We start from the raw sequence: 24,800 nt of genomic DNA, 5'->3' as shown, positions 1-24,800 counted from the left end.
TTTTAAATATATATAAAAAATCGATACTTATTTAAGTATTTATCTTTGGGCCATAAGAGAACAAAAATCAGTAATGTGATAGTTGTTCTATTTCATGTTGTCACAATACAAATTGATGTTTTCCTTTTCAAATTATTTCTCTTTTAAGTATTCGTTACACACGAAACATGTCTGCCATAATGTCTAGTGCATATATAAAAGAACATACAATGTCAACATGTAACGTATGTACTCAGACATCATGGGAATCCGCAGACGCTATTATTCAGTGCACACTAGGTAAACCCTCAGAACTTACGCAATATTCTGCAAACTATATTAGTCATACTGGAAAACCATGTATGATAAGCTCGCTGAAGAATGTGGGTAAAGAATCATACTCGTCACTATTGACTAATCGCTCACTTATTCTACCCTTTGGAACTTCAAGATAACTTAATTGGATGGGAAAGATAACAAATGGCTAAATTAAATTCGATTGATTTTAAATATATTCCGAACCAAAATTTAATGAGGATGAAGATACGACGTACCAAAATTGATTTGTTAATTGGATACATATTTAGGAGTTGAAACTAAAAACTTATAAAACTATGAATATTCTTTTTCATTTAAAATGATGTAAATATCCAAACTCGCCACCCCAAATACCTCCAAACCATACCAACTTTTAACTAGAAGTCGAATATAATCAATAAATTTCTAAAAAGAACTGAAAGTACATCCATTTTTCATATATAATAGATAATTTGGAATGAGTCAAAAGTCAAAGCTTGGAGCCAGTCAACGTTCTGTGCTTCGGGTTTTTTTCGACGTAAAATCCCACTATGGATCTTTCATAAATTTATAAAAAAAAAAACAAACGAAAAACAAAAAGCCCCACTTTGAATCAAGCCACCGTCACTACATAAAATCTAACTAATTCCCACGTGCACTAATCCCTTTCCTAGAGACACGTGCTGCTTGCTAAGACATGTCAAAGTAGCCAATCAGGTTCTCCTATGATGAACATGTTCCATTTATCAGCATAATTAATGCGTGCATGTACATAAATTTGTGCGTGTGTGTGTGTATATATAGTTGCATGCAGAACTAAAATCAAGTCTCTACAAAGAGCTAAATCATGGATTTTGATCAAGAAAACCAGCGGTGGAATCCATCTTCTTCATCAGTTGATCATGATCACGCGCCTTTTGCGGAAGCAGACCCTGATGAGAAATCGAGCATTGCATCCACGCACAAGAAAAGGGGTGGACGGAAAATAAACAGGAGGATCTCTGAATTGCGTGATCCCAACAAGAAATCAACATTATCCTCCGGTAACCCTGAGATGGCGGTGGCCGTACATGACATGGCAGCCGTGACGCTGCTTGGTAAGGTCCCGCTACTGGATTTCTCTACTTCTATCTGCCCCCCTGGGGTGGAGTCTTGCGCCGATGATATTCGAAATGCTGCTAGATATTCCTCGTGTTCTAGTTCTTCTAGTTGTATTATGAGTGAATTCCTTGCAGAAAAACCTGCTCCTGTAGACAAGATTTCGAATGCTTCGATGATGGATTTGTGGGGAAGTAAAGTTGGTTGTGATCACGGGAATATCGGATTCGTGGACGAGGAGGCGGTGTTTAACATGCCGGATTTGGTGAATAGCATGGCGGAGGGAATGCTGCTGACTCCACCGGCTATGAAAAGAGGATTCAAATGGGATTATATAGATGATGATTACACTTACTTGGATTTGTGGGGAAATTTATAAACCCTAGCTCATTCTATTTTAACACATTCTATATCAAAATTCTTGAAATTAAAATTTATACCACTAATTTGTGGAATGATATTTTTATATTTTTCTTGGGAAAAAAAGAAGAAGATGTTAATTAAGGATTTATATGTCATATAACATCACTGAAGACAATGGTTTTCGGTCTCTTGAATTGGCACACGGGTTTCTGAAATTAATGAAAAATAGTCTCCATGGGTTGCACTTCACATCCACCTCGCAAAGGGGGGAAAAATAAATACAAAGTCCGCCTAAGCTACAATATGGGAGGGGAGATTACGGCACCACTAAGCATGTCAGCAACGTCCGGTGTCATTTATCATTCCACGAAAATTAGACAGAACGTGCAAAATGAAAATAATTTATTGCATCAAGATCAAAATTTGGCTCATTAAAGGACTAAAAATCTATCTAGGCGGGATGTATATAACAAATTTTGGAAATTTCTCCACTTATATTCACTAGGCTTTATTTGTTTCGACTTTCGAGCATGCCATTTTCTCTAAAAAAAATATATATATATATATATATATATATATTTTTAATGTAATGATTGGTTACGACTTAGAACTTGAAATTTATGACTTTGGATTTTACTTCTAATTCTTTTTAAAATTTAAAACAAAACACTTTTTAACATTTATCCATACGTCAAAACCGTTTTTTAAATTTTAATAAAACAATTAAAAATTTAAACTTTTTTGAGTGAGTTTTTAAATCTACAACTTCTATATATTCACACTCACTTTAAACCCTAAATGTTTCGAATATAGTTTTACTTGAACATCTTTCTATTTAATCATTAAGTATTTCTCGAATAATACAATGGTCGGTGATACAATGGAGCATTTTATTCATTAGAGACTTTACTTTACAAAAGCACGCGTTTCTTTATCTACTTTTTCTCCCATTATTATATATACAAGATCACTCGTAAAAAATTAAAAATATATTTTGAAAATAACACAGTGTATTTTTTTATGTTTTATATATAGAAATTAGTGTGCTTTTTGTGATATCCTTGTCCCACATTTTAAAAATGAAATATTTAAAATGAGTTTATAAATGGCTTACAATGTATTTCTATAGCAACTTGGGTTAATCATTTTCGTAAAGCGAGGACGAATACGAAATAGTTGCTATAGAGACCCATTGTGCAGTCACGCAAACGCGGGCCCGGGTTCAGGGGCGTGACACTTTTGTTTTCTCAAAAAATAAATGAATTGGTGTTTATTTGAGAATAAACAGTTTTCACATGCAACCCTGTATAAATAACGAAAATATTATTTATCATATATGTGAAAACTGAAAAGAGCATAATAATCCCCCTTTAAAAAATAAATAACATATACAGCTCTTTTTTCCTAAAATTAAAGCAAAAAAAAAAACCCTTTCTTTTTTGTTTGCATATGACCCAAATTTTGTTTAAACAAGTGAAACAAAAGTAAATAAAAATAATTTATATTTTTATAAAAATTTAAATAACAGACAACAAATTTTAACTTAATAAAAATTCAAAAAAAGTACTTTTTTATTATTTATCATTATTCTTTTTTGAACAAAAAATCGGATTGATAAATAAATAAATAAATAAATAAATAAATCAATATTCGATCGATCAATATTCTTACAATAGTTCACTTGTTTCGTGGATATGAAAAAGAAAGGCGAGGAGTTTTGCTTAAATTTTAATAAAATAAGGTTATATATGATCATTTATTTTTCACATGAGATTTTACGTTCTTTTCGGTTTTTCCATTGGTATTGAATGGGGTGGTGAATGATGTTTTCCAGTTTAACGGAAAAAATATAAATTAAAAAAGGTGTTAGTGAATTATGTGTTCATGGTATAATAAAGTAATTACAATAATTAATAATTTAATCAAAATAAAAACGATAATATCAATAAGTTTTAAATATCAATAGTTATAAGGTAAAAATTGTATGAGACGATCTCACGGGTCGTATTTTGTGAGACGGATCTCTTATTTGGGTCATCCATGAAAAACCTTACTTTTTATGCTAAGAGTATTACTTTTTATTGTGAATATCGATATGGTTGACCCATCTCACAGATAAATATTCGTGAGATCGTCTCACAATTGAGACCTACTCTAGTTATTAATAATGACACTGTACTTAATGGCATCGTGATGATAATTATGTTGACAGAAATTTGTGATCGTGTAATGCATGATATCGTGTGATGCATGTGTTATTTTAGGGGTAGTTAGTAAAATAATCTTTATCAAATATTTTTTCAAAAAAAAATGACTCCATTTTATGGAAAATCAAATATTTCATTGATTAATTTTTTTGAAACAAATTATATTTATTTAAAATATATTATAATAAAAATTATCATCTCAAATATATAACTAATTTTTTGTTTATCACATTGATCAAAATATAATAAATAATTATCTCCATTAGAATTAATGAAAGTGTTGAATGTGAAAGTTATAGATCATGAAAACATAAATCTTTTGGAAAAAAATCGATGGCACGAGGCAACTGAAGTACCGATATATATGACAACGCGTGAAAAATCTCACTCATTCTCGATTTATTAACTCCAATGGTCGAAGGTTTCCGTATCTGATTTAGACATTTTTGGCGAATTTCGTGGCTTTTTCAGGGGCCATCTCTAGTTAGATTGACATATATATATTGGTTTTGTAATTTTAGCACTACATGGGATCCAAATACGAGACCTTTAAATGTCATAAACGGGAACTTTAGTTACAATTCTATAAATTCGGAAAACAAAGGGGTGTATTCGAGGGGGAGATAAAATTATTTAATCAAGAATTACAGATAATATGAAAATGTCTGAAGGAGCATGCAACTTCCGTTAAATTACCATTACGCAAAACAACACAAAATTCAGACAAAAATATTATACATCTTCAAAACAAACTAACCCAAAACCAAAATATTTGAAACAAAAGGGGAGAGTCTATTTGGTTGCTATCTACACGCATGACAAGTTCCTTAAATTTCTATCTCCTTTGGAAGTTAAGGAACTTGATGCCATAGGCGAATACGAAGAAGAAGATAAGAACCCAACCTACGTGCGCGAAAACAACAGGAATAAGGAAGTCATGATCATAGCCCAAGCTATCTTTCAGAAAGTCCTTCACCGTCGTCTTTCCAAGGCCGCCTGCTAGTTCCAGATCACTGGTCACATCGCCTAGTTGGGATGTGAAAACACCATATATCGTCCAAGCAACCGGAGAGGCCCAGTAATACCATCTCCACCATACTGGAATAAGCTGCAGAATGATGAGGCATCAATAAGTTTGAGTTTTGGGAAGGACGATATATAATACCGATACAGTGAAAAGTTGAGTATACTTACAGGACGAGGAACGAGAAAACCGGAGAATAAGTTCCAGAAGCTGAGGAAGAATGACATGACAATGGCAGCTATTTGGTGACCGGGAGTCAGCGCGACAACCATCATACCATACATTGAGAAGTAAGTGAAGCACATGAATATGAAGTAGTAGAAGTAAAAGAACTTTTCTCCTGTCCAGTGGTATCCAATCATGGAGTAAAGAAGTAGAGAGTAAATAAGAGTCTGAACTACGACGTAGATAGTCTCTATTGCCACCTACAAGCACACGAATAGGTTAGAATTATTTCTTGACAATACGAAGTATTCCAATCCGAAAAGGTCCGAGAAGTATGGCAATTCTTACCTGAGCAAAGGCATATGGTAATTCCGAATACATTCCTGCGGCCCTTTCACGGTAAAACACCGTTCTCTCGATCGCAACTACTGATTGAACTGCCGAAGCATTGCCAGCTCCCAAGAACATAACTGCAGCATATGTAGCTCCGAGCAGATTAAGCAAGTCTTGTTGTTGGCTTCTGTAAAGAGGAAAATGGACGGAATTTTAATTAGACCACATGTTTCGCACTGTGCTTTCTTGAAGAGATTTTTGCTTACATTTTGTCACCCTTTTGCCAAAATATAACTCCAAACATAATGCCGATGATGATGGTTGTGAAAAAACGAATGACGTTATACTGTGAGTTTCTCCAGTATGACCAGTGTTGCTTCCAGAAGCACGCCTTGCATTGAGTTAGAAAAGATTGTGAATATTGAGTAGGGAAGAATAGGTCTTTAGACCCTGGTGCTGGTATGCTTAGTTCCTTTATCAAATCTTGGTTCCTCCTGAAAATTGTTCAGCGAATTAAAGAAACATAAGCCACACCATCTCATAGTTTCTTGAAGAGAATGCGTACAGACACTCTGTTTTAGGGAGTTGGGATGTTTATTTGTTTACCGATAAAGGCCGGATTTGGAGTATATTTCTGCAAAATCAACACCAAGTTGAGCTTCAACAGTAGCGGAGCTGACATCCAACATCCAAGTAGCTGGATTAGTACCCTCTTTAATCTTCGGAACGCCTTGTATGGCCTGTTTGATCAAATGGCATCCATATCTTTTCTCATTTATGTTGATTTTTTGTGTGTAAGCCAAGAAACGACTATTAAAACAAAAACTTGCCTCAAAATATTCAACAAGTTCGTGAGAATGGTGGCCTAGGGTTCCACAATAAATCACCTGTCCACCTCTCTTCATCAGCAGGAGCTGAAAGGAATAGTCATTGCAAAATCGTTAAACCAGATAAAGATGCCATTAAATTACGAAAATTGTCTTCAGTTATACCTCATCAAAAGCTTCGAAAATGTCTATACTAGGTTGATGAATTGTGCAGACAACGGTTCGGCCTGTATCCACTGTATTTCTCACTGTACGCATGACAATGGCAGCGGCTCTTGCATCGAGCCCAGAAGTTGGTTCATCCATAAAGATTATAGAAGGATTCGAAACTAACTCGACGGCAATAGTGAGCCTCTTCCTCTGTTCTGTCGAAAGGCCATCAACTTCTGGAAGCCCAACAAGAGCATTTCTCAAAGACTTAAGCTCAACTAAATCCATTACCTCCTCCACAAACATCTGAAACATGAAAAGCAAATTCATTCAAACTCGATAGTATTATCGAGTAGTGTAAGTTTAAAGTGGTTGTATCGGGTACTTGCCTTCCGTGCTTCTGTATTGACATCAGCAGAAAGGCGTAGCCAAGCAGAATAGAGGAGTGATTCGTATATAGTAACATAAGGTGAATGGATATCGTTTTGTTCGCAGTAACCACTGACTCGAGCAAATGTTTCCTGGTTTTTCGGGTAACCTGAAATGTTTATGGTTCCTTCGATATATCCTCCCGTTTTTCTACCGGCCAAAACATCCATCAAGGTTGTCTTCCCAGCGCCACTAACACCTACCAACGCGGTTAAAACACCGGGCCTGAAAGCACCGCTGATGTCTCGTAGCAACTGAAGCCTTTCCTCAGTAACCCCTTGAGTCTTCATTTCCTATATACGAAACAGTTCTACAATTAGAAGTTTAATATTTTAGCAGCAACAACAGCTGCCCTATCTTATGTGGTTACTCGTGTGACACAACAATGAAACACAGTTATTAGGTTGCCGTATAACAATGGCAGAGCCAAGATCCGAGAATCGAGGATGCAAAGTTTCAAAATGCTCGACAAAAACTACATTTTGGTCCTATGTCATAAAAAATCAAAAGTTGTGTTCAGATACAAAACACCCTACCTCGGCATTATGTTATAGTTCAAAAGACTTGACTTACATCATTGGAACACTAGCTGTAGTTTTAGGTAAAGCGACGTACGACTAGTCGTAAAAGTGCAATATATGCAGCATAAGATCTTGAAGACACAGAAACTTACAGCAGGCATGTCGACATAATAATTAACATTGTTGAATGCAAGGGAAAGTGGCTGGAAAGGTAAAATCATCCCTCTTCTTGCTTCATTGTTTCTTGAAGCCATTTCAATGTTAGACGTTGTTTGTCGTGTGTTCTTTCTTTCCTCATCATCGTCTGCTATGACAGCTTTATTATCACCCAGAGCTGAGATTGAATACACAATACAGATAAGGTAGGGGGTTAATGATCATTTACTTTAGCATAGAACTTCACTTACAATTAAATTTAAGCGTCCGACTTACGGTTTAAGTATGTCAAAGCTGCAATAAATAGAACGTTGAACAGAACAGTGAATCCGAAAAGAGCAAAGATGCAGATCCAGTACCAACTTTCAGTTCTAAATAAACCTCTGTCCTTAAGAAGAGTTTTTCCCACAGTTGGTTCCGTTCCATTTGTAGGCTGAGACAAAATGATCATAAAAACCATCAAAGGTTACATAATGTGCAAGAATTGCAACCGAACACGGTGGAGAACTTACTGTGCTCCATCTCTCAGAGAGAAACTCATTGATGGCAATGGCGTTTTGGCCGTACATCATCGGAGAAATGTAGTATCCCCATATCATCCAATCTTGAATGTCGTCTACAAGGCATGAAAACATTGCGTTTTATCACTAAATTCTTGATTTCTCAGCCAACATAGGAAATATTATTCGAGAACTTATATAAATCATTGATGGAATGATGAATCACCGACCTTTCGCAACTGACAAAGCCTCCTAGCACAAAGACCAATAATAAAGTGAAGGATCCGAGTGTGTTTGCAACAACTTGAGTTCTTCCAGCTGCTGCGATGAAACGGAACAAAGAAAGCGCCATCTGGTGTACCCCAATAAATGCCAGGAATTGCTTGAAAAATCTGAAAAAAAATTGATAAAAATTTATTCAAAACATCACTTAAAAAGATCTAGTACTCGTCAACGTGTACAGTAGGACAGAGAGAGCCACACCATCAAAATCTCTCTGATAGTAAAGATGCAATGCAAATTTTTTAATAGAAACATAAGCCAATCACTTGTGAACTTGTGCTTACCTTGCCGGTGAGGGTGCAAAGCCGATAGAGTAGTACGTCAAGATGATCCACAAACCAGACTCCATCACTGAAATCGGAACTCGAAGAACCCCAATTGGCAAGGCAAAAGCCCAAGCCGGGTAAAATAATGAATCCCTTTGTTTGAAAAATACAGGAAGTCTAAAAACCGTCATTGCGAGCTCTTGCATCCCATTAAACATGACATTAATAAGACTGAAGAACAATGCTCCCAAAAATTTTGAAGAATCTGCCATTGTTCCAGCTTTCATCTCCGTTCTTAAGAACACCGTCAAGGCTATGGTTGCCATTATCGTTATTTGAGTAGTTTTAAATATATATACAAATGAGCTACGCTTCATCAAAAGCCATTCCCTGGAGAAACAAGCCCTGAAAAGCTCCCAGTTCGAGATTCCATATTTCTGTTTTACCAAAGCTGCTGGATGAGCTGATGATTTATCATAAGGAGTTCTGAGTTCTTCAACAAGTTGTTGCCCTGTTCGAAAAGAAGCGAACGCCTGTGAAAACTCGGGTACGGAGATATAATGATAAGGTTGATTGTTTCTGCACCAGTACTGAGCTTGATCCTTCTTTGAAGTAACTTCTTGTAGAAAATCAGCAACTCCCTTTCTTTCAGGACATTTGAATCCCATGAACTCGAAAAAATTGAGTACATCTTCACGAGGACCCTGATAAACAATCTGACCATCTGAAATAAGGATAACATCATCGAATAGTTCATATGTTTCCGGAGCCGGCTGCAATAAAGATATGACCATGGTTACATCATTGATATGAACCATTTGTTTCATAAACTTGACGATTTGGAAAGTTGTGGAGCTATCCAGTCCTGTTGATATTTCATCCATGAAGAATGCTTTTGCCGGTCCTACCAACATTTCACCTAAATTTCGCCAAAAAATCGAATAAAGAATCGACTTTTCATCAATATAAGACACAAAAACAGCAACTCTTTCACCAAAAAATTGTTGTGGAATCACGTACCAGTGGTAACACGTTTCTTTTGTCCGCCTGAAATTCCCCTTCTCATTTCGTCTCCTACCATAATGTCAGCACAAATATCCAATCCAAGAATCTGTTGAAAAATCGTATGTTAACCATTTCTGCTAATATAAAGAACAAACTTTGGATGCAATGAAAGGGGGTGAAACGACGGACCTTTAGCACATAATCAGTAATCAAGCTTGTTTCTTGACCAACCATAGCTGTGGCTTTCATGAAAGCATCAATCTCAGGATCGGGTCTAATACCTGATTCTTTTTCTCTTCTTGATAACTCTGTCAGCAAATCATACCTTGTTCCAACTCCTAAGCATCGGCCCGAGAAATCCAATGTCTCACGAACTGTCATTTCACCGTAATGAAGATCGTGCTGGCTGATATAAGCACAGGTTCTTTGAGGGACAAATTCATGAAACTCGTGCCCACAATATGTGATTTTTCCAGTCACCTGCCATGAGACACTCAAGGTCAGAATCATGTTAAGTAAGCAAAAACTATGGCAGGATATTGGAAACGATGATTCGAACATATACCCTCATATCATCATCAGCTTTTCCTGCAAGTGCTTTTAGAAGTGTTGTTTTTCCCGAACCCGGTGGCCCGAGCAGAAGGGTCATCCTGAAATGAAACACCAAAAAATTTATATAAAACCAGCAATGAAAAAATTATATACTGAATCAAATGGAGATATATGAAGGATGTACGAGCATACCTTGATGGTCTTATAATTCCACTAACTTCTTTAAGTATTTGAACAACTCTTTTTTTTGATGGAGAAAGACCAATCATTCCGAGAGTTCCCTATTGGAATTATGAAGTATTATAAGCTAATCCTTAGATCTATCGATAAGAGTCTTTTCTATTTAAGAATCTTGAAAGATATTAAATAAATAGATCAATACCTCGAGTGTATTGAGTGTTGAATTGAGCAGAGTTGGTAGGGCTCTTGTTCCAACATAAGCATCTCCCTCTATGTATAGATTCTGAAACCTCACCTCAATCTTTGGAATCTCGACTCCTACCCTGTTGAAAGATGATCAGTTTATTTTGTCAGTTTTCTTGAAAACATGATCAATCAACTCAGAAAAACACAATAGAAATCTTTTGAAATAACCAAGTTTTAGAGTAACCATGGTTTTTATTCGAAATCTTAACCAACTTACAGAGCCTTTCTCTCATCTGAAGATTAAGAAACTTGAGAAACGGATGAGAAGCCAACCGAAAATCAAATTTTTCGTGACATAGAAAGCAAAATCCACTATATTTTACTTAGATTAATGCACATGTGTAAACGTGCACCTGTCTGTTCTATTTCTCAGCCTCTGAAGAAACTTTTCATTATCCTCTTCGACAACTTTAAGAATACTCTCCATCAACACCTTCTTATCCTGCACACCAAGATTTGCCACATCCACCTCCGCATGCACCACCTTCCCATTGCTCATCACCTGCTGCAGCATCCCTTTTCTCAGCCGATCGTACGTCGGAAGCCGCTCGATGGCTGCCCATTTCAGCTCCTCCTCGTCGTCCAACGCCTGCCGCCTCGTGCTGTTCCTTGAGAACACATCCGGCGGCCCCTGCCACACTTCCCTTAAGCTTTGCGACCTCCAGCTCCGCGTGCTGCTCATTGTCCGGGACAGATCATCCCCAGCCAACGCCGCCGCAGCCATGATGATCAATATTTAACTGCTGCTATATCTTTCAAATATTTTCTTGAATTTTAGCTCCTTCTGCAGCAGCCCTTTTCTTGTTTCAGCATAAAGATGATTCTTATATATAATAATAATAAATCAATAAAAATGAAATAACGGAATGATGACTGTTTGTAGCTTCTGAATCATTCAATTTCGTTGAAAGGAATGCACATGGCTGGCGCGTACAAATTTTCTTGGTCTGGCATCATTTACATTGATATATACACACACGGATATATATATATATATACCCTAGGAATGAGCTCATCCAAATCGAGCTCAAACCGAATCATGGGCCCCGGCTCATCCCAAACCACGGTAAAAGGACTATGACACATATTCTACTATGTATACCCAGTTTGAGTGTCCAACTTATTCGTATTCACTATATTGACTTTCAACCGCTCACTCTCTGACTTGAGCGTTGGAGGGGCAACGTCGGTACACATTCACAGCCTCTTTCTAACTGTCTCCTTCGTGGTATCAGGCTTAGAGTAAATTCGAAGTCTGGATTTGGATTAGTGTCATCTGCTGGAACCGAACCCTAAATTTTCAGTATATATATATATTTAAAAAGTTTAATTTAATTAATTAACGTGGGCTAGTGTTAACAGGGGTCAAAATTAGGCAGCCAACACAGAGGTTGCGGTTGCGAGGTTCAAATTAGAGGAGAAAAGTGAAGTTTAAATATTCAGAAGGTGGTGAGTGATCAGATGCGGCAATGAGTTGAGAAATTCTGGGACGTTGATTCGGATAGATGGAAGATTATGAAATAAATAATGTTCCACTTCGGAATTAATATAATATAAATTTTATTATGTAGCTTCGAAACTTTAGAATCCAGATTTAACACAATTAAATAATCACTATAAAATATTAATGAACTATATTAAAAAGTCTTATTAAGAAAAAACATAATTTCTATAATTTTTACTCAATAATTAATTAATACTAGATGAAGGAAATTTATCATTTTTGACCAATAAATACATAAATTTTCTGTTATGACAGATTGGATTTGTGGCGGTATTTAGCTGACCATTTGACTTCATTTTCACCTACTTTTTGTTCCACATTGCTTTTTTGTTTCGTCAAATGTTCGGTGGCGCGTGGCCCACTCTCTTGAATGTTCACACGAACGGCGGCGCGTGTCGTACCTTCGTTTGCTCTCACTCTCTTGCCAACCTTTTAAATCTTTTAATTTAATAATCGCTTGCAAACCCTTTTTTGAAGACTTATCAAAACAAAATTTTATATGATTTTATGATCATAGACTTGTATTGAACATCGAAAATATATGGTTTTTTTATATAAAAAATTGAATAATCAAATAATTAGTTTTTGGATGGATGGACTGAAGGGTTTAAATAAATTAATTAATTTGGTTTTAAAAATGATTTAAAATCAAATATCATACGACATTAATGTTGTTATGTATTATAAATGAAAATTTTCATCTTTTACGTTAAGTTAGTTTGGAAATTCACCTAAATTAAACCAATATAATCCAAACAAATTAAATGAGTTTGGAATAATGGACATGAATCTCGAGATTCAAATTAGTCAATTACGAATATAAAACCATAAAAAAAATTTAATGTCTTATTGACAAACTATAAGAGATGCGAGCTAAGTTAGCTAACAAATATTATGCACAGTAGAACTGTAAAAAAAAAAACTTTGATGTTATATTGACAAACTAAAATTAAGTAGAGTTAGATGTTAAATTTAATGATATATATTATATTATAGATAAATGAGGTTGGATTGTTTTCGAGTAGAAACCACCTCAATATATGGGATCCACACCTAAAATAAAACCTATGAAAATTATAATTTCAAATGAGAATATTTATAAATAATGCTTCTAACATATTATAGAGTCAACTATGGTACTTTCACATAAAATAGAACCTAGCCCCATTCAATTCAAACGTGCCTAATTCTTCAATCTTCTATTTTAATTTAACTCACCCATGAAAATATTATTTTTTATTGTAAATATAAATAGAGTTGACTCGTCTCGCGATTAAAATGTGTGATATCGTCTCACGTTATACCTGCTCTTATTTCAATAGGATTTAAATTCGTATATCTCAAACTCATCGATTTAAATAACGATTCGCTTTTGATATAATAGTTCTTTAATTAATATGTTCCAACCTTTGCCCTTAATCAAGCATTCGTTCTTTAACAAAATAATAACTTGACATTCTAAAAAGTAAGTAAAAAAGAGCGGCATTATTGTGATCCAATAACTTTAAGTGGTGTTGATATCCGCGGAAGGAAAATAGAAATTTTTTTATCAAAAAAATAAATAAAATAATCCCAGTAGTGTTGAAGAAAAAAACCTAAAAGTTCAAAGGAAAAAAAAACAAAAATGCAAAAAAAAAAATTAATAATTGAACAATTCGATTATCAAGTCAACTTAAATGACGAAGTTTATTTTTTTCCCTTGTAATAAAAAAGGTAAAGTTGACAATTCACCTTATTTGCATACAACAAATCGGATGAAATTTGAAATCAAGAATTTCAAAAGTTTGATAGTATACGATCAGATTCGAATGCACCCAAAACTAAAGAAGTGAAATATTTATGATAAATCTTTTTTTTACTTTTGTCTTACTTATTCTAATCCTCAAATTCATAAAATTTAACATAGTAAGTAGATGATATGAAAAGATTTTCAACCTCGAGTTTGACAATTCACATGCCTCACAACAAATACAAAGTTTTCTTCCTCGAAGAATAATTGACATGACAATATATATATATATATATATATATGTGTGTGTGTGTGTATGACAATATATATATATATATTCATTTCCGTTAACGCTCAACATTGTCAAATTATTTGACTTCACAAGAACCATAAGCCAGCCTCCCATCCATGTTTACTAGTTATATAACGACCAATAAGGTTAGGGTACAACAAAAAACTCATTCAATGGTCATATATTTTTAGAGATCCGTCGTGGCAGCGAATTAATCTAGCCGATCTCAAATAATATATAATGGTAAATCGTTACACACGCGATACATGTGTTTCATAAAAAAAATTATATAAAAAAATATGAAATACATAAATGGATAGCAAAGTTATAGCGTAACGACATTCAGAAACGTGACGGCATTGGTGAGTAGACAATAGATGTAGGATTTATATTCTTTTTTATTTGTTCTTCTGGATGGCCTGATTTATTCAATTTTTGTGTGATTTCGTCTACCAAAAAATGGTCACACATCACGAGTTGATCGTCATGCATTTCACATATAATCTATATATGTATGTATGGTTTAGGAAAATTCTACTTGACGAATGTTCGTGACGCAGGTGACGTCCCGCAAATTAACTGTGTATTGTCTACGTGGATCCGTTTACCAGTCATGTGAGCTCATTTACGGGCCAAGTGGACTAGTTTACTAATCAGTCAAATCTTGCGTATGCAGTCTACGTGACTCATTTATTTTAGCTGCATCAGCTGGTTTATTTAGGGAAATTTTGACAATTATCAGTTCTAAGTAGCTGTAAACCGATTATCTAATTTGGATCTATTTGTATAGCATTATTAGCATATACTTTATATTGCACGAATACTGAAAAAGCACAACGCGTCGACATTTCAATTTAATTTCTTAATTGGTGATGGTTTCCTAGCAAATTTGGTTAGATTTTGTGTGATAAGAATCCACGATCATCCTCCCATTTAGTTTGGCGATGTGTCACTAACAAGTTGGCCAGTCAATATCAATCATGAAATCGAGATTTTTTTGCAATTATTTTAAAATAGATTTGGATTGGTAACCACTTTCGACCCTCACTGCTGAAAATAATTGAAATATCATGTCGTCAAAAACTTGTGTGAGATGATTTCATCAGTCATATTTTGTGAGACGAATCTATTATTTGGATCATCCATGAAAAATATTACTTTTTATGCTAACAGTATTGCTTTTTATTGTGAATATCGGTAGGATTGACTTGTCTCACAGATAAAGATTAGTGAGACCGTCTTACAAGATACCTACTCTATATTGTTTGTGTTGTTGTATGATTTAAATTATTATTGATGGATCAATAACAATAATTATAATTTTTTTTATAAAACGACGAACGTTGGATCCGTATAATTTTTAGAAAATTATTAAAAATATATATTTATATATTTTGTGCTTTTTAAAAAAAATCATGAAAACTAAATCACTGATTTTTCTTAGTCAACCGATATGTGGTTAGAATTCAATATATTTTTCTGAATTTTATCATGATTTTAATATAGCTGTTCAATGTATTTGATAAAAATAAAAACTTCCGTGGAATTCTTTCAAAATCTAAAATTTTAGGTTTAATATTATTTATATATTAATGTAGCCAAAAAAATATGTAATTGCTCAGGTTGCTTGTAGACCAACATGGAAAGATATAAACGGATTTGAGCGTACGGTAAACAACAAATATTATTGTGAGTTGTCAGCAACGTCACGAATAAACACTTAACGTAAACATTTCGACACTCAAGTCATAAAATAATTCAAATATATTTTTCGAAAGTTAGAGAGCTTCAAAATAAAAATATACATCGAATGACGATAATATTTCTCTATTTATAAACTTTTTAACAGTGTCTAACGGTTGCCTTTGTAAGAAATTTGGGTCATAACTCATCATTGGCCAATTTAATTAGGACATTACCCATCACGTATAACACATATAACATTTTATTTTTACGTTATAATATCTAATTTGTGAGCTGATTATAAAACGTATATATAAATATATGTTTATATTAAATATTCACTTCGATTTCCAAAATATTTATAAACATAGGTAAGTGATACGTGATCGAATTTTTAGCAAAACGATGAACTAAATATTTCTTCATAAAAAAGAATAGTTGATATATTATGATACCTCAAGTATTTCACTCAAAAATTAATAATAATAAAAATTAATGGACTTTATTCAAATGACTTTTTTTGGCTTGAAATATAGTGGGTTTTCGATTATGTGACTATGTAAACTTTTAAAATTGAATTCTTTAGTTATTAATGAAATGCGGTCCCCATAAAAGCGTAACTTTTATGAGTGCGTTTAGTCAAGCTAAAATCATTAATTACTTTAAAGGCAAAAACCTGGGTGAGACGGTTTCACGGGATCGTATTTTGTGAGACAGATATCTTATTTGGGTCATCAATGAAAAAGTATTACTTTTTATGCTAAGAGTATCACTTTTTATTGTGAATATCGGTAAGATTGACCCGTCTCACAGATAAAGATTCATGAGACCGTCTCACAAAAAACATACTCTTACTTTAAAGTTGTCCTTCAATTATCCAGGGATTCCAAAATTCTCACAAACATGGATGAACCAATAATTTGCATCGACATTTAAGAAAAAGAAACAATTTTGTATTTGTAAAAATTATTTCGTAACATTTTATTATTATTTTATTTAAAAATAGAGTATCATATTCTAAATTTTCCCTTCATAAATGCAATATTTTAATTTATTTAAAAAAAAAAACAAACAAACACGAAATATTTTGATCAAGGTCGCACCTGGTAAACATTGCTATTCGGGCTATTAGGCCCAAATAGATAAGCTTAGTAGGAATACGATTTATTTATTTGAAGTAATTAGTCTATCTTTTGGATTTTGACACTAAAGTGTTATAGATGAGAAAATCAATTAGAAATTATGAATTTTAAATGACTCGAAACCGATTCGATCCAAGCTGTCTTATTGAACTACTCATTCTTAATATTACGAGTGTCTGCTTGAAATAATTTCGAAATCATTTTTATTCTTACATAGTTGTTATGTATTTGTATTTTGTTACGTAACCAATATTATAATTTACGATCAACATTTTTCTCGAATGAATCTATTTTTGTGTAACAAAAACAATTGATATTGTTGAAGAGAAAGAAATCAAAAATTAAAGATTATGACTGAATCATCCAAAATAAATTTTTTTTACGACGTTTTATCTCGATTTCATCACTTGCGATAATGTACAGCTGAAAAATCATGATTAAAAAGCATGAAATCAATTTAAACCATTTAAATTTTCCTAATCTCAATTGATTAATCAATTAACTCAAATAAATATATGAAAATATGAACGCATCAAGCACTTACCACTAGTTTATTTATTTTCTCTATAATAATTTGGGAATTAAATTGTATCGTATTTTAATCTCGGGTTTTCGATCATGGATACACTTGCCGAAAACCTAATTCCCAAAACAACTAGGGTTTGGTTTTTGCACAAGTGAGTTACGGATTTCTCTTGAACTTTCTGCCATAGAGTTGGCGAATTATACTTTTTGTTAAAGAAATCTCGGTGAATAAAAACATTACTCTTCAATCAGTGTTCTGCGGTGATCAGGTTTACTCTAGCATGCGCAGCAAGGACAAAACCTCCTACTTCTACGACGGTTTCTGTTTCTTTTCTCATTTTCTTCTTTCATGCTTTGATGTGTATTTGTTATAAAAGAAGTGAAATGGAAGTACCAAATCATTTGAACTGCAGGGGATGTGGGGAACGTGTACTTTGGGCCGAATCACCCAATGAAGCCGCACCGGTTATGTATGACTCACCATTTGGTTCTCGCTTATGAGCTCCATAAGAAGATGGAAATTTATGTTCGTTGCAACATTTCAACTAATTTTAGCTTTTATATGTTATTTTGTTGGTTTATATTGATCAAATATTTTGTTTTAATATTCAGAGGCCTCATAAAGCATACCCAGTAGAGCTAGCTCAGTTTCATTCTCCGGATTATGTGGAGTTTCTTCAGCGAATCACCCCAGACACTCAGAATTTGTTCTCGGATGAGATGACAAAATGTGAATATTTAGATTTGTATCGATTTTACCTCATTCGAATGTAGCAGACCTTGAATAGTCGAAAGACATCATCATTTTGTGGTTACGAAAACTATGCTGTTTTATTTGTATTTGAGGAAATCTTAGGAAGTGGGATTTTACGTACACATATTTCAGGTTGAGTTACTTTCACATAAGTCATGAGTTTGGGAATATAAGTTACATGTGTGTTTTGTTTGTGTTATTGCTTTTAGACTTACACGGACACACCATATTTCTCATGATTTAATGTTTTATTCTTTTAATGCATTATATTTCAAATTTTTCCATCGTATATTTGGAACTGATGTGCTCGTCTACTAGTCATATTAACAACTTTTTTATTTTTCCTTGATTTTAATGTCATCTTCTACTTTGCATTTGTGAGACATCGAGTTAATTGACAGACGTTGGATGCATGTGGTATATTTTGTTATGCGTATGATTATAAGCATCAGAGTAAATTGCATTAAGAGATGAAAAACTTTTTTCATGGTTTTTCTTTTTAGGGAGGGTTTGAGATAAGGTTTCATTGGAGAGGTGTTATAATCCGTGTTTAGGAACACTTATATTGGATTCATATCATTTATCTTCAATGAAAATACTTCTGAAATCAACAAATATATTGATATTTTAAACACTGCTGAAAAGTTGAGTTTTTGATTTCGTATCCTCTATCTAGAATTCTTAATGTCCACTGCCGGAATTTTTCATACTATCATAGTTGGTTAACTGCTGCACAATTATTATTACTGTAGCTGTTTTTTGAGGCTAGGACATAACAGGTTTGTTTCCTGATTGTTGGGGAAATATTTGGGGTAAATAAAATGAATATTTCATTTTGTTTCGGAGGAATATACTTGTTATTGTGTCAAGTCATGTCAGACCTTATTTGATAAATCATAATATTTCAAATTTTATATGTTATAGAATATTTAGTGATGGAAAGTTCAGTTAAAAGTAATGATGATGCTAAAAATGTTGAAAGAAGGGAAAATATATTCAAGGAAATAAAAACGAGATTTCGCTGATTGCTTTTATGTTGGGAGGACGGCAACGGAAAACAAATACTTAACTTAAACAAGCCAACACACTCTTTGATTTCCTAACTCCCGCAACAAAAACTTCTGGATAATTGCTTACCTTTCAGATTACAAGTTTTCTGCCTGATTTTAATTGTTAAAATAGCTTTGCTTAATATTAATTTTTCAGACTTCTACTTTTTTTCTCTCCCGTAGATAATCTTGGAGAAGATTGTCCAGTCTTTGACAACCTTTTTGAGTTTTGCCAAATTTATGCGGGTGGAACTATAGGTAATCAGGATGTAATTGTCTTCCACCTAGAGTTTGAGGTTGAACAAACCTCACTGATCCTGGTTGATTTTTGTGGCAGATGCTGCCCGGAGATTAAATAACCAGCTCTGTGACTTTGCGGTAAATTGGGCTGGTGGATTGCACCATGCCAAAAAGTGTGAGGCATCTGGATTTTGTTACATCAATGACTTAGTTTTGGGAATTTTGGAGCTGTTGAAGTATCATGCTCGCGTGCTGTATATTGATATCGATGTGCATCATGGTGACGGGGTTGAAGGCGCCTTTTATTTTACTGACAGGTTCAAGACTAAGACAGTCATGTAAACGTTACAAATGAAGATGCTGACAACATGTCCATATTACGAATGTTGAATATTTCATACATAATTCAGTGGGAGAGAAGATGACTTCATCAGGAGATTTTTTTAATTGATGGACGAGTGCCATGCCATTAATGCTGTTGGCGCCAGTGTAGCATGTTGGCCCTGGGAAAAAGTATACATTTTTATGAATAGTACATGCCTTGTGAATCGAGGGAAGCTGAGCTAACGTCCGTGTGTGTCGTGTCTTCCAACTTATCCTACGAAACAGGGAGTTTAACAGTGTTAGAGTTAACATAACATGGCTACTTTTATTCTTTCTCGATAATACTATCAAAATTGGTTAAAATTACACATTAGCAGATATTGAACTGAACTACAGAAGGTGGATTATATGATACTTAAGATAAATGTGAGGGAGATGAGTAAAGAATTGAGAACGGAGACGTTCTCCTGATGAGTTCTATTTTCTTTGCTTCTGCTATGATTTGTTATTCTTTAGTAAATAGGTATAACCCAAAAATTTGGAGAATTTTCGGGTGTTCCAAATTTTTGGGTGTTTCTGGAAACTGTTACAAGGGCCTGGCATTGATTTCTGTTTGAGCACACTTACGCTTTTGGAAACTACTATTTCCATAATATGACGCATATCCAACTTTGATGTAAACCTTTCATTTTTGGGAAACTTAATGCACCGATATAGATATGACCTGTGATTTGTCTCATCGCCTTTTTTTGGTATTTCAATTACACTTGCACATGCAGGGTAATGACTGTCAGTTTTCACAAATATGGAGATTTGTTCTTTCCTGGAACAGGTGATGTTAAGGTACTTCCTCTAGGGTTTGAGCTTTGGGTATTCCCTTTCATGTGCAGACATTTTGTTCAGCAGAATATACACAGTGTACTGAATGCAATGTATTTTGAAAAATTTGATAATTTAGTTCCACAGAAGATCTTTCCATTCATTCTTCTATATTCAGTGTCTCGAGTACTCTAAATATCTGGCTACGTTCAGCAGTTGCTCACATTTTCATCTGTTGTCTACCACGATGAAATCTTGGGTGCGAGCCTGACCAGCATAGATAAAATGAAATATGCCTTCTATATTTAATACACACCCACACTCTTGCAGATTAAACGTAAAATGTGTCTTTTCCATGCTTGTCTGCGGAATCTCTAACAGTATCCTATAGTAAAAATATTTATGTCATTAAGGTGTCCTGAATGTGTATTATCCTCAGGTTTGAATTGGAAAATCAACTTCGAGTATCAAATGAATTACCCCAATGTGACTCGTGGAAGCTGTAGACTGTGTTGTGTATATATGTAGTTTTTTTACACTGTTATTATTTAAATCCATTGGCTTAGTAGTCCATAGAGGGCTTTAAAAGCTTTTAGGATGCTTTCAGTGATCCCTTTAGCCAATTTAAGACTTGTATTCTGTTATTAAAGAAGTTTAATGCATTTGTTGAAATAATTTTGAAGGATGTAGGGGAGAGAGAAGGCAAATTTTATGCTATAAATGTCCCTCTCAAGGATGGAATAGATGATGGCAGCTTTTTACGTCTCTTCAAGACGGTAACATTTTTGTAAACTTTAGTAATTAGTAATTAGAAGTTCCTTATTAGGAATCGATAAATTTTGGGTTCCTAATCTGTAGTGCTACAGGTTATAACGAAGGTTATGGACTGCTATGTTCCTGGAGCAATTGTTCTTCAATGTGGAGCAGATTCACTTGCTGGGGATCGATTGGGCTGCTTCAACCTTTCGATTGATGGTGCTCTGCTTGTAATTGAAACAGTTTTTGTTCTTACCCTGTTTTGTTTATTGTCATTTATCATTTTGTTATGTGCTCTGTCTTATGAGTTACCCATTTTCGTCGCCAAATTGGCAATTTATTTGGGTATTTACTAGTTGTATTGAATTATTTCAACAGGCCATGCAGCTTGTGTTAAGTTTGTGAAGCAGCTCAATTTGCCTTTGCTGGTAGGTTTGTTGCTTAGAATAAAATTAATGGTTCTGCAGGGACTTCAGGTTGAATATAAAATGTTTTCTTTTCACAGGTAACTGGAGGTGGAGGATACACTAAAGAGAATGTTGCTAGATGTTGGACTGTGGAGACGGGAGCTCTTCTAGGCGTGGAGCTCCCTAATGGTATGTCTATGGATTTTGTTTTATTTTAATTTGTGTATTTGGTTACTTGTATTTTTGAAGTGCATATGACCCCTTGAACCCTCACAGCCATCCAACACTGATGAATTTAATTCAACTAGATTTTTTAAGTTTTACCTATCGTTCAATAAGTTTCACTCAATTTTTTTTTTCAAAACATGTATCAAATTATTATTTCAGAATCTCATACTATAAATCAATTATTCAAAATACTGTTCATACACAATCACATATTATTTCCAAGCAATGAGTCTTTTATTTAGCCTTTTTCACCCAATCGTTAAAGCAATATTGCTTGATTACATATTACATGGACCTCTAAACTTTATATCAAAATACCGAGAAAAAGTTACACATAACTTTGAAATTGAATGTAGTTGAATTGAGTTGAAAATGTAACCAAATGCCATCATGTTCTTCTGTGGCATCACTATTCTATAAATATCACTATAGTTCTCAAGTTTGAGGGATGGGTTTTCTTACTATAGCAATAACGCAATGACCCAATTTATTCACGTTCTTGTTTCTTTTGCCAAATTTGATATGTCAAGTATTCATTCTTTCTCTTCCTCCGCTGGGCATATGCTGATGTGTTTTTTCCTAGTTGTATCTTGATTCTTGACAATGTCTTGGTTCGCAGACAAATAGCCATGCTATACGTGGAATTCTGTAAATTTGACTTGCTAATCTCACAGATGCAACATACTTGCTTACTCATTTACCACATGGAAATTGTTATTTGTTTATTTTGAAGAAACATCATTTAGGCATCTTTGATGAGCTTTGGTCACTTTAATGAGACTAACAATTCCTTCTTATTTATAAGGACTTCATGCCTATTTCTTGTTTAGTCTACTGCTTTATGCTAATATATGTTATTGTAGCATGACTAGCCTCTGAAATACGTAAGCATTTGCGAGACATTGTTCACTGAGCCATCATTATCTTGTCTTTTTACTGCTGGGCAGAACTTCTTTGTTCATCTTTTCCAAATAACGTAATTTCAATTTTACAGAGATCCCAGAAAATGATTATATAAAATATTTTGCTCCAGATTACTCATTGAAATCTCCAAGTGGGCACATGGTGAGTAAACTGGTTGTTCTAATTAATTCATATACCGTGCTACTTACTTGATCGACTTGTACCAGCTAATACATGAAGCTTTAATGGATATAACCTTTAAGTTTTTTTTATCTACTGTTTCAACCATGTTTTTGTTGATCACAAGAAATGTGCGTTGGGGTTCGAATAAGGAGCAATGACATTGTGATTTTTAATATCTTCTATGGAAATTTTTGATTGAACAGGAGAATATGAACACCAAATCTTATCTCAACTCAATCAGACAGCAAGTTTGTGAAAATCTTAGCTCCATCCAACATGCTCCTGGTGTACAGATGCACGAGGTAAGCAGGCTAACAATATCTTCAAACTCAAAACTACTGTTAGTTTTTCAAGGTAAATTTATTTTTTTAACATGCTTGGATACTGAATGCTGTTGATTTGCACAAATGATTTTACTGGTGTTAGTAACATCCAATTCTTAATGTAATTATATGTTGAAGAGCACATTATGCTCGTAACTTTTGCTATTTCTTTCTTAACTAGAATATGTGATTCGTTTCTTTGACTACCTCATTACTTCTATTAGACGTTTTTTTGTATTTAATAACCGCATTTTGTAGTAATTATTTATTAACTAGGGTGAGATGTCACATTCTGGCTGACTGCGAAAGAGTGATAGATTTTAATATTCAATGTAGTGTCTATCTTTATCTGACAAGCATGGTTATCTATGGTTGCAGTTTCCAAACCATCTTCATTTTTTTTTTCAGATCATAGAAGCACCTGATGCGTGATGAATATAACTGCATTTTGAACCATTTAAAATATGAATGGTATTTGCTATGACAGTTTAATCATTCGAGGATTGGAAACTGAAATCTGTATGACATGTTGTAGGTACCGCCTGATTTTTACATCCCTGATATCAATGAAGATGAGCAGAATCCCGATGAACGTATTCATCGTAAGTAATTGCTGTAATGTTGGAAAATAGAGTTTGGTCATTCGTTTTTTTTAATATTGTATTAATATAATTTTATCAACATACTAAGTGGCACCGTTCTACTGGACTGATAATGTCATTCTAGGACAAACAAGAGACAAGCAAATCCGGCGAGATGATGAATATTATGAAGGCGACAATGACAATGATCAGACAATGGATGATACATGAGAAGCGTAATGCTGGTTCTGATGATTTTTATGCATTGAGAGTGCTATGTCTCAATTTAGTATATAGACATTTTCTGCCATAACTCTCCCAATGGGTATTTCACCTACAATTAGTTACTGTAGAAGTAGAACAGAATTTATGCATCTTGTGGTGTTCACGTTTGCATTAACAAATCTGTAAAATTGAATGTGATGTCTATAGTCCAAAATATGTTACCTAAGTCTTGGGTCAAAACAGCACCAAATGCTAGGAAATGTATTCTTAAAAGTGGTTTTTATTATTAGTGTATCATTTTTTCACAACTAAGGAGCGATGAGAGTTTAAAAATTTTGTGTAGATCTAATACTTGTGTTTCCCTCAATGGTTTAGGGATATAACTAGTCATGAGTTCACAAATTCATGTGATCCAGAACAACATTTGTTCATATTCGAGCTTACTCTAATTACTCTCATTCTTTTCATCAACCACTTGATCAAAAACGTAAGAACTGAAGTCTGATTGCACCCATCGGATCATATAAGAGCATCTAGTAGTATCGTCCCGTGA

The 24,800-nt window shown here is 34.1% G+C and overlaps 3 protein-coding genes across 5 annotated transcripts; 2 read left to right on the top strand and 1 right to left on the bottom strand.

The window, feature by feature from the left end:
* Window positions 1–1,123: 1,123 nt before the first annotated feature.
* LOC142537157 (ethylene-responsive transcription factor ERF024-like) lies at window positions 1,124–1,753 on the top strand. The gene has a single exon (XM_075642717.1). It carries the CDS (start codon window positions 1,124–1,126, stop codon window positions 1,751–1,753), a length of 630 nt encoding a protein of 209 aa, XP_075498832.1.
* A 2,798-nt stretch (window positions 1,754–4,551) lies between these two features.
* Window positions 4,552–11,525, bottom strand: LOC142524755 (pleiotropic drug resistance protein 2-like). Its single transcript, XM_075628849.1, is given in 20 exon segments — window positions 4,552–5,052; window positions 5,139–5,393; window positions 5,482–5,653; window positions 5,733–5,960; window positions 6,073–6,206; window positions 6,297–6,380; window positions 6,459–6,749; window positions 6,833–7,165; window positions 7,546–7,727; window positions 7,826–7,982; window positions 8,062–8,165; window positions 8,280–8,289; window positions 8,291–8,441; window positions 8,616–9,516; window positions 9,618–9,708; window positions 9,792–10,082; window positions 10,168–10,252; window positions 10,347–10,435; window positions 10,537–10,657; window positions 10,934–11,525. Coding segments are annotated over 20 exon segments (4,323 nt in total). The 5' UTR covers window positions 11,305–11,525; the 3' UTR covers window positions 4,552–4,779.
* A 5,987-nt stretch (window positions 11,526–17,512) lies between these two features.
* On the top strand, window positions 17,513–24,296 carry LOC142524739 (histone deacetylase 9-like). Of its 3 annotated transcripts, XM_075628825.1 has the most exons (15): window positions 17,525–17,607; window positions 17,708–17,773; window positions 17,869–17,981; window positions 18,068–18,185; window positions 19,442–19,516; window positions 19,596–19,815; window positions 20,602–20,665; window positions 21,325–21,417; window positions 21,508–21,616; window positions 21,776–21,825; window positions 21,903–21,993; window positions 23,027–23,097; window positions 23,322–23,420; window positions 23,977–24,043; window positions 24,168–24,296. In XM_075628825.1, coding segments are annotated over exons 1-15 (1,323 nt in total). In that variant the 5' UTR covers window positions 17,525–17,606; the 3' UTR covers window positions 24,254–24,296. The 3 variants fall into 3 exon arrangements, with proteins under 3 accessions (XP_075484946.1, XP_075484940.1, XP_075484953.1); XM_075628831.1 differs by having other exon boundaries at window positions 17,513–17,773; window positions 17,869–17,925; XM_075628838.1 differs by lacking the exons at window positions 17,525–17,607; window positions 17,708–17,773; window positions 17,869–17,981; window positions 18,068–18,185; window positions 19,442–19,516 and having other exon boundaries at window positions 19,609–20,665; window positions 21,332–21,417.
* The last annotated feature ends 504 nt before the right edge of the window (window positions 24,297–24,800 follow it).

This window comes from Primulina tabacum, chromosome 2, assembly GCF_025594145.1.
Source record: "Primulina tabacum isolate GXHZ01 chromosome 2, ASM2559414v2, whole genome shotgun sequence".
Taxonomy (NCBI): Eukaryota; Viridiplantae; Streptophyta; class Magnoliopsida; order Lamiales; family Gesneriaceae; genus Primulina; species Primulina tabacum.
Note: the sequence above shows the minus strand (reverse complement) of the source record. Positions and strands in the feature narration are given on the sequence as shown.